At 48.5% G+C, this 12,228-nt stretch overlaps 4 protein-coding genes across 4 annotated transcripts; 3 read left to right on the top strand and 1 right to left on the bottom strand.

The window, feature by feature from the left end:
- Positions 1 to 970: 970 nt before the first annotated feature.
- N7468_006256 (uncharacterized protein) lies at positions 971 to 2,358 on the top strand (the record flags this gene model as incomplete). Its single annotated transcript, XM_058475552.1, has 2 exons — positions 971 to 1,008; positions 1,065 to 2,358. 2 exons carry the CDS (start codon positions 971 to 973, stop codon positions 2,356 to 2,358), a joined length of 1,332 nt encoding a protein of 443 aa, XP_058328442.1.
- A 764-nt stretch (positions 2,359 to 3,122) lies between these two features.
- Positions 3,123 to 4,992, top strand: N7468_006255 (putative MFS transporter; the record flags this gene model as incomplete). Its single annotated transcript, XM_058475551.1, has 7 exons — positions 3,123 to 3,294; positions 3,348 to 3,373; positions 3,427 to 3,736; positions 3,790 to 3,887; positions 3,949 to 4,262; positions 4,313 to 4,780; positions 4,833 to 4,992. The coding sequence occupies 7 exons, from the start codon at positions 3,123 to 3,125 to the stop codon at positions 4,990 to 4,992; spliced, it is 1,548 nt and encodes a 515-aa protein (XP_058328441.1).
- A 1,470-nt stretch (positions 4,993 to 6,462) lies between these two features.
- Positions 6,463 to 7,248, bottom strand: N7468_006254 (uncharacterized protein; the record flags this gene model as incomplete). The annotated part of the gene is made up of 1 exon (XM_058475550.1): positions 6,463 to 7,248. One exon carries the CDS (start codon positions 7,246 to 7,248, stop codon positions 6,463 to 6,465), a length of 786 nt encoding a protein of 261 aa, XP_058328440.1.
- A 3,075-nt stretch (positions 7,249 to 10,323) lies between these two features.
- Positions 10,324 to 12,167, top strand: N7468_006253 (sulfatase family protein; the record flags this gene model as incomplete). Its single annotated transcript, XM_058475549.1, has 5 exons — positions 10,324 to 10,332; positions 10,410 to 10,525; positions 10,581 to 10,615; positions 10,659 to 10,821; positions 10,877 to 12,167. The coding sequence occupies 5 exons, from the start codon at positions 10,324 to 10,326 to the stop codon at positions 12,165 to 12,167; spliced, it is 1,614 nt and encodes a 537-aa protein (XP_058328439.1).
- Positions 12,168 to 12,228: the final 61 nt, after the last annotated feature.

Raw genomic sequence — 12,228 nt, 5'->3', positions numbered from 1 at the left:
TTTTGTTTTCTTGATTTCCCCCAACACTTCGTAGCCTTTAATAGTAGTACTGTTAACATGCCCCTCTTCCCTTAAACTTTTGTAGAAAGAATCCCTGGATCTGAGACTTTACCTAAAGCCTCATTGTGGATTTCGCTTCACATCTTTCTTACTTTGAATGAGTTGCTGTAACTGAGCCTGGCTTAGTATCTCTAAAGGTAAGGAACTTCTTCTTTTGACGGGTCGCTGTTATTTTCTCCCGGGGCTATACTGAAGCCTACCGGGCATGGTAGACTTATTGGTTCGTAAAGCTAATAGATACCTTCCGGAGCCGCTAACCGAACCACGGATCCTCTTGTAGTCTCAGTTCCATTCAAAGCTCTTTGACTGAACAGCAATTTTTCTATGTGGTGACAACCCTAAGGAAGAGCGTGCTTTTTGAATCGCAGAACCAGATAATCAAGCCTAACCGCCAATAGATGACTTTGGTGCAGGATTCCAAGCAGAGGACACCCGACACCCAAGAAAAAAGCACATCTTAGCAGACTACGTATGAAATAGAAATGTGAAATATTGTGCAATGTCTTTTTAAGTGAGGCCACCAAGGTAGGTGAGCATAAAAGGCATCACAATTTTGACCCCACGAGCCGACGCAGCCGACGCAGCCTATGACATCATCACTGGATCTCCCCATCTCCCCATCTCCCCATCATGGCCAAGGCAGCAAGCCCGCTTAACGCGGGGTGTGTTGAAGATAAATTGATGGTCTAGCCCAATCCAGAGATCTCGTCGTCATGATGATGCACACCACCTGTAGAGCTTCTCCAAAAAAAAAAAAGTTGGCTGCCAAGATGTTCGTTAAGGCCAAGCTTTCACTATCCCGCACTATTGGTATATTTATGCCTTTTTCCCCTGCAGATCTCCTGCAATTTTCATTTCCAAGTTTGCTTTTGCCTTCTGTACCAAGCCTCGGGAAAAATTTCAAGACATAATGTCTTCCAACTCTGATCATGCCCATCACCTGCACCAGTATGTTTTCTGGATCACTGAAAGCCCAGTCAGAGTAGGAAACCTAACATTGGCAGTGTTGGCAACTGGATGCCGTCAAACCATGCCGCCCATAAGGAATGGCTCGGTGGGATCATCGACCATGTTGACAACAACAAACAGAAGTTGCACCCGGTGTTGGAAGAATTCAAGACTTTAATTGAAACAAACCCGCGGGTGTACATGCTGATCGAAGGAATGTTCAAAGAAGTCCCCAACAAAGAGCCATACCGAAAGGACCCCACCGGCCACCCTGAGATCCGCGACTATCACCACTTCCTGCAAGTGCTCAATCATATTCTAACAACTGCGCCCTCGTGGACCGACAAGTCCCATCGTGTGGGGCTGGTCGGGCTTCCCATTGCCGCCATCCTGGACTGGCCCATGGGCACGCCCAGTGGCTTCGCTGCCTTCCAGGACCCAGAGATCAATGCCATGTTGAAAAAAGTCCTGAATGCCTGGGGTGAATTCCTGCGATCCCCAGCTTCAGCAAAGGTTCTGAACAGCTCCTCGAATGGATGGTTTGGCAAAACAGGCCACCGGGACCTGACTGCAGTCGCCAAGGTTGGGCCCACCATAGCGGAGAATCTCGAGTTCCAAGACATGTTCCACTGTGACCCGGCGGCTCCAAACTTCGGCTTCCAGTCGTGGGATCATTTCTTTACTAGGACCTTCCGCGAGGGGATGCGACCGGTCGCCCAGCCGGAAAATAGCAAGGTTATCGCCAACGCGTGCGAGTCGAAGCCTTACAGAACAGCCCACAATATTCATGCCCGCGACAAGTTCTGGCTGAAGAGCCAGAACTACTCCCTTGTCGACATGCTCAATCATGATCCGTATGCGAAGGAGTTCATTGGAGGTACTATCTACCAAGCTTTCCTGAGTGCATTGAGCTACCACCGCTGGCACGCCCCCGTCTCGGGCAAAGTGGCTAAGGCCTTTGTTGTGGACGGCTCATATTACTCCGAGCCCCTCTTCGAAGGGATCGGATATTCCGCTGCGCAGAACCAAGATATCGACATTGGCAACCAAGTCACTTCTCAGGCGTATATCACGTCTACGCAGACTCGTGCGGTCATCTTCTTCGAAGCGGATGAGCCTGCCATCGGCTTGATGGCTTTCATTGGCGTGGGAATGGCTGAGGTGTCTACTTGCGAGATTACGGTTAAGGAGGGCCAGCACGTAGAGAAGGGCGATGAGATTGGCATGTTCCATTTTGGAGGATCGACCCATTGCCTGCTCTTCCGGAAGGGCGTCAACGTGACTGGGTTCCCTAAGCCGGGCATGGAGCATAATGTACCGGTGCGGAGTGAGCTAGCCGTTGTCTCATAAGCTCTGGTGGCACAGTACACGAGATAACGCGGCTACCGTATGTAGTACTGAATATTATGAAATTATGGTGTGAACTAGATCATGGTGTTTACACGACATTATTGTACGTCATGATCATCTCCCTACAGACGTAGGGCAAAGTGGCCGAAGATGAGAGACGAGACCTACCGCTATTTCCACCGGGCTGTCGTTGGAAGAATGAAAGAAGCTTTCCTCCTGCTAATATTTTCTAGATTTCACTAGGGGGTCACGCTTTCAAATTAAAGAGCGATAGATTCCAGCAGCCATAATCACTGAATCCGAATCATTTGCCGATCTGGATCTGGTCGTGCGAAAGCCCATGGTTCTTGACGCAGAAGAAGCAGACAGGGAAAGCTCGAGTAAACTCTGCAACACTCTTGTTTACTCGACTTTCCCCGCCCCACTTTGTCCTGGTTGAACCACTCAACAGCACTTGGGAGAATTGAAAGTTGCACCGCTTGGAGCTGGTAACCCGACGAGGCTTTTTCGGGCTTACTGCCTACATTACACGCCATGTTTTTTGGGGGAATTTTTCCTACCATAGCGTTAGTCGACTGTATACATTAGCGCGGGGGATAGCGCGGGGAAGCACGCGGGATAAAATTGACCCTAGCGGTTCTCGGCCGTTTCGCGCGTGGCGGGTAAAAAACTTTAATACGCAGTAAGATCGCAGTCCCCGCGAGCAAACCAGCCTTGTGGAAGATTGGGGAACTATTTAGGGTAGGTTGCAGTTTTCGCTTGCAATGGAGGAGCCGCATCTGCATATTGGGGATCCCATGTGGAGCGTCGAGAGGGACCTACAGGTCGACGATAGTGCAGACTCGATTGGCGAGAAAGCGCGACCCTTTGATCCCAATCTCGAGAAAAGAGTGCGCCGGAAAATCGATCTCTGCCTCGTGCCGGCGATGGTGATTGGTATGCCAGCCCTTCCGAATCATATGATTTCATGTTTGATTGATGTCATCTAGGCTACGGGTTGGTTTACTACGACAAGGTGAGGACAGTGCAACGGATCGGGGGCGGTCCACGATTCGTCGCCAAGAATAGGGATTCCTAACAGCAATTTTGAAGGCGCTTCTTGGGAACGCAGTCCTTTTTGGAATGACTGCAGATCTCCAGCTCTCCGTCACAGATACATCGGTCAGTCCGCCAGTGAAGGATACCTCGAGACTGAGCTGGGCCACTTCGCTCTTCTATTTCGGTCAGCTAGCTGGGTCATATCCTATGACATACGCCCTTCAGCGATTCGACTCACGATTTGTGCTTGGACCGATGGTGATGATTTGGGCTATCATTTGTGCTGCTACTGCTGGGGTCAGCTCCTGGCGAGGTCTCTTTGTGCAACGCTTTTTCTTGGGTAGGCAGCAGGTCTCATGACTTCCGCGGGATATGTGTGCTGATTAGATTTAGGCTTCACGGAGTCTATCATTCCTACTTGCTTCATGGTCACTGTTAGCGGATTCTATACACAGTCAGAACAATCGTTGAGACAGAGCTGGTGGTGGTCGGTAAGTCATCAACTAGCAATGATGAGATTTAAGGCTCTTTGGCTGATAACCGCGTGTACAGGCGACTGGGTGGTTTACGATTATTGGTGGTGCTATAAGCTACGGCTTTGCCCAGATCGAAGGAAGTCTGCAGCCATGGCAGTACATCTATATTTTTGCCGGTGCCTTGACCTTCTTGTTCGGCATTGTCTGCTTCTTCATCCCAAACGCGCCCTCCAATGCATGGTTTCTGACACCCGAGGAGAGGATCGTTGCAGTGGAGAGACTAAGGATCGGCCAGACTGGTATCAAGCAAAACAAACTCAAGCTCTCTCAGATCAAGGAAGGACTGCTGGACATTAACGTCTGGCTAGTTTCTATCACAATGGCCGCCGCGTAAGTAGCTGTCCCTGGGAATCTTTGGATCAATTACTGATGTGTACCAGGTACACTGTCAACGGCGCTGTGTCCGGCTTCGGCCCACTTATCGTATCCACATTCGGCTATTCATCGCTTGATAGCATCCTGTTCCAGTTCCCGCTCGGCGGGGTCTCCGGTGTAGGAATAATCCTTACTGGCTGGCTGTGCTCAAAGGTCAAGAACATCCGTATCATTCTCCTCATTCTATGCTGTCTGCCGGTGATAGCAGGCTTTGCTATGATTTGGAAATCGACCTGGGGAACCAAGCCCGTGACGCCCGTGGCAGGATACTCGCTCCTTGGCTTCTTTGGTCCGGTCGTCGGTCTCATTATTTCCCTCGGATCTGCAAATGTTGCGGGCCACACGAAAAGAAGCTTTAACGCCGCTGCCATTTTCGTCGCGTACTGTGTTGGTAATATTATCGGGCCCCAGTTGATTCGGAGCCAGACAAAGGGACAACATTACCCGGAACTATGGACGGGGCTGATCATTTGGTAAGTGGTGTTATGGGAAATGATTTCGTCTACAATGCTGACCTCTTCCCAGTTACTGCATAGTCATCCTTACTTCATCCATCCTGTACGTGCTGTGGTCCCACGAGAACAAGCGACGTGTGTCATTAGGTCTCGATGAAGCTGAGCGTGAGAGACTGGGATTCAAGGACTTGACCGACAAGGAGAATCTTCATTTCGAATACGTCTACTAGGCAGCCTCAACCTTTGTGTCGAATAGCCTAAGATTCGACACCCTGCAACTACACTGTATCTACTTGTACATAATAACACTATACACTATGAAGGTGGATAGGGCAGACTGTACTTCATGAGATATGGGTCTTTCTCGTAAAGAAGCTCTCTATTGGGCAACATTGTCTAAGACATAACATGATTATCTAACGGCGAAAACTATTGACCTGCTGATTCATAGTACGGACCTCGATTTTCTTCCAGAAGAAGCATGTACCCACATAATGAGGTAGAGGCATTACGTGTTATGATTACAAGAGACCTCGATCTCTGTGTTCAATGCCACTAAACCCGATGTGGCTAGTTTTGAACCTAATAATCGAACCAGATGTACTCGTAAAGGGCACCCATACCAGCAAGAGCACAGTGTGCAACCCGGGCTTTCATTATGCACTCCGGCTTCCCTCTAAAACTGGATCTCGTCTCCTTTATATACAAGGCCTTAATCCACTGGAGGAATACAAGTCAGACGAAATGCTGAAGGAGAAAATGTCTGAAATCTACAGGTAAGCCTCTAGGATAGTAGGATTCTTGACGCTGTTTCAAATCCAGTATTTCTATCACTATTTTTAAACTCTTCCGTTTGACTAGTACTATTATCTCCAAACATCTGAGACGTTCTAAAATGAAAGACGATTATATTACAGACATTGAAGGCCACTTCAAGAGACTACTGCTAGTACAAACCCAGGACATTTGAAAGACGGAAAATTCTTCCAGCACATCGTATCGAATTTCCCTTTTTAGATCTGTGGTCTTCTATTCTTTGAAAGGGCATTCGAAAGCGCAGGCCTCTCATATTCAGGAGGAACAAGACAAATTGCAGGAACTAAACACCGGAAAGTGGCCCAGAGCAGCCGCCCAGCTAGCAATCATAGCGTAAAATCGCCCGCGCTGGCTTTTGAAGGGGACGCCAGTAATCCTTGAGGAAGACAACTGGAGAAGGGAACCAATAGCAGATTCTCGAAAGCTTGATTCACCGTGGCTGAGTGAAAGTGTGTCCGATTTTAGCGAGATGTCGTTGCTATTCAACCGTAAGTCCGGCAAGAACGCGTAAAATTGACATAACGGTGTTACCTGGAATGGGAAGTAGTGGTATTTTCAGAAGCCAGCAAAAGAGGGAAAGAATAATGTAGGACTCTCTGTCCTGGCCTCCATGACGGGCCCAGGCATTTCGTGGATCAGTATATCCCAGAGAAGGACAACTAATCGCAGCAGCAGGTGACACTGAGCGCATTTGCGAAATCGAGGTTCTCCGTCCCCAAGTAACGGGCGGGTATAGCGAGCCGACTGGGTATCTGACTTGACTAATATGAATCATGATACGAAGGCATTTGACAGATATTGGGGTATTTGCGTACAGCCGGAAAAAGAATCTTGCTTTTCTGTTCTTCATTCTTAGTCTTTCGTTTGGCGCAGATACCGAGCGTTTAGGCGTTCTGGGCATCTGGGTTCTCTTCAAGCCAAACTTTGACAGCTGCGATGAAGGATTCCATTGTAGCATGATAACCATCAATAGCCTCCAGAAGCACCGGACCGAGGAATATGCTTTCGAGGCTCTCGTCTTCGTAAATCTCCATTCGCTCATGAGCCCCGGTGACAAGTTTGTATGTGATCTCGACTAAATCGGCGACTTCGGTTCTTTCGACGTCTCCTGGCGACTCCTCGGAACCAAGAAATTCGGCCAATCCAAGATCACAGATATAAGGAACAAGATCATCGTCAAGGAGGATGTTGCCGGTATGAAGATCATTGAATGCCACCCCCTTCTCATGAAGCCGGATGAGCGTCTCGCCAATGGCAACAATCCACTGGGAGACTTGTTTCTTCGTGGCCTTTCCTACCCGCTTAAGATATGCGGCGATGGTCCCTTGTCGCATGTATGGCATCTCAATACATTTGGTGCGCTTCTCACTGTTCAAAACTGGGAGGACACCAGGCAGGCCTTCAATAAATTTGTACATTTCCACTTCATGTTTCATGTACATGATATGGGCACTGGCGCGGTTCTCCGAATAACGTTCCGGGTCGGACATAGCTTTGGGAACTTTCAGGATACGCTTGCCATCTGCGTGCAGGATAACCGCCCCATGACTGCCAGAGGCAAGATGTGTCCCCTCTTGGACCCATTTCCGTATGAACTCGTCTTCCGTGAGGTCCTCTTCTTCATTTACTGTCTCCTCACATTCTTCTTTAGTGGTTGCTTCCAATTTCATGGGCTTTGAAGACGGACCTCCTTGGAATGCCTCAGTTCCCTTTTTATTTTTGAAGTCCCTGGCTTCTTTCTTGAAGCCACCTCGGAAGCCTGTCATCATAGGCTGAGGCTTGGTAGATGACATAGGAAGCAGTGAGAAGAAACTTCAGCAGCAGGGATTTTATCACCGCTAGAAATAACTGAGGTGAAGGAGATGCAGCGGGTTGTGAAGGAGGCAGGGAGAACAACAGAAGGTGAAGTTCTAGTTGGAGCAACGAAAGGGAGGGTGGGAGATGAAGGATGAGGAGGGGAGGAGCCTCGATGGGTTGGATCAGGTCCCTGCTTCGTCGAACAATCCAGCAGGTTAGTTGATCCATATTTAGCCAGTAGAAATACGAACCGTTAGAAACCGAGATCCAGTGAAACGAATGATGTGCTGTGTTGCTCAAGATGCGGCCACGCGCTCTAAATGATAATAAGTATATGATAGCCTTAGACGAGATGGACCACCGTAAGACGTACCACTCCAGGAGGATAGCGAATAGTTGTTGAGGATAGCCTTTAATATTCGCCGCACAGTTGACAAGAACTGATTACCTCGACAAGCAGTGAGTTTTAGTGAGGATCGAGAAATCTAAGGGGCGGGGGTGGCCTTTAGTTATAGGCGCACCAGAAGGGCGGCTTCAGCTTGAAAATCACCCCTTCATACGCATTGCATTATAGTAACGGCTGAGCTGTGACTACTTCTCTTATTCAAGTACACGAAGAAAGAGAGCAATGGCCTTGTGATGAAGGAAATCATGACATGGCTCCATCGCTCCAACTTGAGGCAGGTGGCAGATACTGTATCCTGGTGTGGGTAGTTATAGAGGGTTTTGAATACCATGCAGGTCTTTTTAAGTCCTAAAGCATTCCTTAATTCGAAGCAAGGGAATCCAGCCTCGGCCGGTCTTATTGATGCCGAGCTAAAATGCAAGATTGGTCCTACACAACGAGGAGGCCGTTGGTTCAAATTTTCACTCTCCCTTCTCCAAGAAAAAGCTTTTTAATCTAGTTCATATGGAATTCTCGAGACTAAATGCAGAGAGGATGACGAGGATGAGGCAACCTTTATCTCTAAGACTAGAAAATACCAAAAACACAAGAATCTTTGAAACAGATTTAATATTCGAGTCCAAATGAAGGTGTAACTGAAATGGGAGGCCTCTCACTTAGTTCTAGTCTTCTGCTTTGAATGGCTTCTGTTTTGGGACATAGGATCCTATGCGGGCATTGTGTCCCCCAGATATGCTCCCCAGATATGCTCCCCAGATCTTTGGGTGGGCTATTCCTTGTAGCAAATCCATCTGGCCAAGTCGCATTGTACACCTCTATTCTCAAGGAGTTATTATTACGCAGTTTGGAATAGTGCGATAAAAAGAAGTAATGGTTACGCGTGATGACTTTGCAAATCACTAAGCCAGGAACTGTGATCCACGGATTCCATTTTGGGAGGCTATCTGGTATATAGCGTCGATTTCGACGGAAATCCCCAAATCGCAAATTCCATGCCTGGAGACCCATTCAAAAAAGCTTTCCCTTGATGGGTGCCAGCACGGTAGTTCTTCTGGAGTAGAAATGTTTCCAAGTGTTTTCAATTTGGAGGAGCCATTTCAGTATGAGATCCTGTGGAATATTATCTGTTCCTAGAGGAAAACCTATCCAGAGTTTGTTCACAGCGTAACTAGTCCATCGCCACAACGTCCTCATTTATGGAGTGCAACATAATGCGGCGGCAGCTTCATAGAGCTTGAATAATTCGTGACCTTTTTTCTCTAGGAAGATTTGGTCCAAGATAGTGCGACGGGACTACCCCTCTGCCCAAGAGAAACAGGCGAACCTTCCTGACGCGTCCCCACCAGAGAACTAGCCACCGCACACTATTCCCTGCCAAGGAGAGTCCTATGGGCAACAATAAATCTTACGTTACCCATACACATTTCGCCAATCCAGAGGCCAGGAACAAGCATCTCAGCCATGATAATCGACGCGAATGTGGAGGTGGAGGATCCGGAAACGGTGGTTTCTAGACAACCTTGGAAGATCTAGCGAGGGAGTGAGCAAGAAGAAGAGTACTCTAAGATGTTAGCATAGATAATTTCCCGTCAGAGCCAAAACTGGATATCATGACTTGACCTTGTGTCGATGAACCGAGCTTGGGAAAAGTGAAACGGAAGGAAGACAGGTGGGTGAAAGGCCAGTCACCGTCCTTCACTATCGAAGACTTTCAAGGCAGGCCCTCAGAGCTACTGAGGCTCGTGTATTCTGCTCGTCTATTTCATCCTACTTCCTGCTCATCTTCTCCGTGAAGGGCAGTATTACAATTGAGTAACCAGCCAGGGAATACTTTTTTACAGGGCAATGCAGAAACTGGCAACTATTCCATATCACCTTGACAGCGAACAAAGATAAGATTCATCTGCAGACCCATTCAGACGTTCTTAATGCTCCACTACGCCTCAAGGAATTAATCTTAGGTCTGCAAGAAATCGACCCGAAGTCAACCATGGTGTTCCAAAGTATTCATGGCATCCACCGACCTATGCAAGCTCCAGAGGGTATTTCTTTTGTGTGATGCAGAAGAGAATACCTCGGCCTAGTAACTTCGTCATCAAGCCTCGCAGTGACGAAAGTCTCGAGCCGATAGCCGGTTCTTCGTCAACCTGTAGCCGACTTCCGAGAACCTGTTATGAGTGCAGGCGTCCAATGTGTACCCCGCAGGTGCATTTCGTGATCAATGATGATTGGGACTCTCAAAGATCGACATGGGATGTCGCCTTGAGCGGCCAATGAGAGGTGGTTCGCGCTCTCGGTTCCCCCTGCAGGCGGTGCGGGGAATATTTGCCAGTATAAAAGGCGGCCGGCTTTTCTAATTTTTCCCCCCTAGTAGTAACCTGGATTTGATTGCTATTTTACGTGCGGTGGACCCTAAGCTGGTCCAGTAGTATTTTGTTCAATATGCTGGCTCTGTCACAGGCCCTTGTGGCGGGCGCGCTCTTTAGCAGAGCAGCGTATGCTGCAGATAGCTCGAGGCCTAATATATTGATGATTATGTCGGATGACCAAGGTAGGTGCATACGGGATGAAAGTGACTGTACTCGCTGGCTAATTACACTAGATAAACTTCTGAATTCAATGGATTAGATGCCCAATGTCAAGCGTCTCTTAGGGGACAATGGAGTCACTTTCGACAAACACTATTGCACAAGTGCTTTCTGTTGCCCATCGAGAGTTAGCCTATTTACTGGGAAGTGTGTCCAGTAAGTAAACAGCCGGCAAGGAGAAAAGGTAGCACAACTTTTCTGACAACCGTAGCAACACTAATGTGACCGACGTTGTAGTCCCATGGGGTAAGTTAGCTTCCGTTGCTCGAGGATCCAAGCTGATGCGCAGGAGGGGGTTACCCTAAATTTATAACTCAGGGCTTGAACGATGACTATCTGCCTCTTTGGCTTCAGGAAGGTGGTGTTAACACATACTATGTGGGAAAGTTTGCGAATGGCCATAGCGTGACGAACTATCTTGATCCCCCTGCCGCAGGATGGACTGGCAGCAAGTAAGGATTCGCATTGATGGTATTTATACCGGAAGATTATCTCTAACGGCCCCAGCTTCTTACTTGAGCCTGGTGTCTACGACTATCTCAACACAACCTGGACAAAGAACAACGGACCTTTCGAATTCTACTTGGAGAGGCATGCTATCAACATCACAACCAAGCATGCACTAGAAATGATCGACACGGCTGTGAGCGATGCCAAGCCTTTCTTTCTTACTGTGGCGCCAGCAGTGCCCCACGTTGGAATCAATGCAAGTGGCAACGGAGAGACATTCTTTCCGATCCCCCAGCCAAGATGGGCAGACGCTTTTCCTGACGCCAAAGTCCCACGAACTCCTAATTGGAATCCGAAAGAGCCCAGCGGAGCATCATTTCTACTAGATCTCCCATATCAGAACCAGTCCCTGGTTGACCAGCTGGATGAGCTCTATCGATCCCGACTCCGGGCCGTGGCTGGCCTGGATGTGATGGTCAGTCAGATTGTGGGTGCGCTAGCCAGCCATGGCATCTTAGACAACACCCACATCATCTACACTGCTGACAATGGCTATCACATTGGGCAGCATCGCCTGGGCTGTGGTAAGAAGGAGGGATACGAAGCTGACATCAATATCCCTTTTGTTTGGCGCGGGCCTGGTGTTCCTAAAGGGCAGGTCAGCTCTGCCGTCTCAACTCACACGGACCTTGCGCCTACGTTCCTCAAGCTTTTTGGACTGCCCATGAGGACAAAGCTTGACGGGAAGACTATTCCTGTCGTCACCGGTGAGACAGACGTGAAAGCTGCTGAGCATATCAACGTCGAACTTTGGGGATCAGCGGACGTCTATGAGACCATGCCTTTCAAAAATAACGTTCCTCTCCCAGTGGCTGTCTCTAACAATACATACAAAGGATTACGGATTGTATCAGATGATTATAGTCTGTACTATTCTGTGTGGTGTACGAACGAGCATGAGCTATACGACATGGTGAAAGATGAATACCAAATGGACAACTTGCTACGGGATACGACCGACATCACCCGCATTAGCGCCAGATCGACATACCTTGGCCGGCATCTTAGTGACACTGTGGCACGGTTGGATGCTCTTCTGATGGTCTTGAAAACATGCGTGGGCGTGGAGTGTACAAAGCCATGGCTCCAGCTCCATCCGCAGGGTGACGTGAACACACTACGGGATGCTTTGAATGAGGATTACGATGATTTCTATAGGTCTCAACAGAAAGTTTCTTTCACTGCTTGTAAGCAAGGGTATATTGTTGAGTACGAAGGACCGGCTTCAGTAATGCAGTATAGTGGGTCGGCATCGTTCAGATATCAGCAGGCGTTAACGGGGAACTAGTCAGATGCCTTGTCAACCGCGAGACGAGGACAGCTCTACACTGACAGAACAAAGCTTCAAG

The sequence above is a fragment of the Penicillium chermesinum genome (genome assembly GCF_028974085.1).
Source record: "Penicillium chermesinum strain IBT 19713 chromosome Unknown utg000005l:1.0-4115287.0:1.0-4118363.0, whole genome shotgun sequence".
Taxonomy (NCBI): Eukaryota; Fungi; Ascomycota; class Eurotiomycetes; order Eurotiales; family Aspergillaceae; genus Penicillium; species Penicillium chermesinum.
This window is presented reverse-complemented; position numbering and strand designations above follow the sequence as displayed.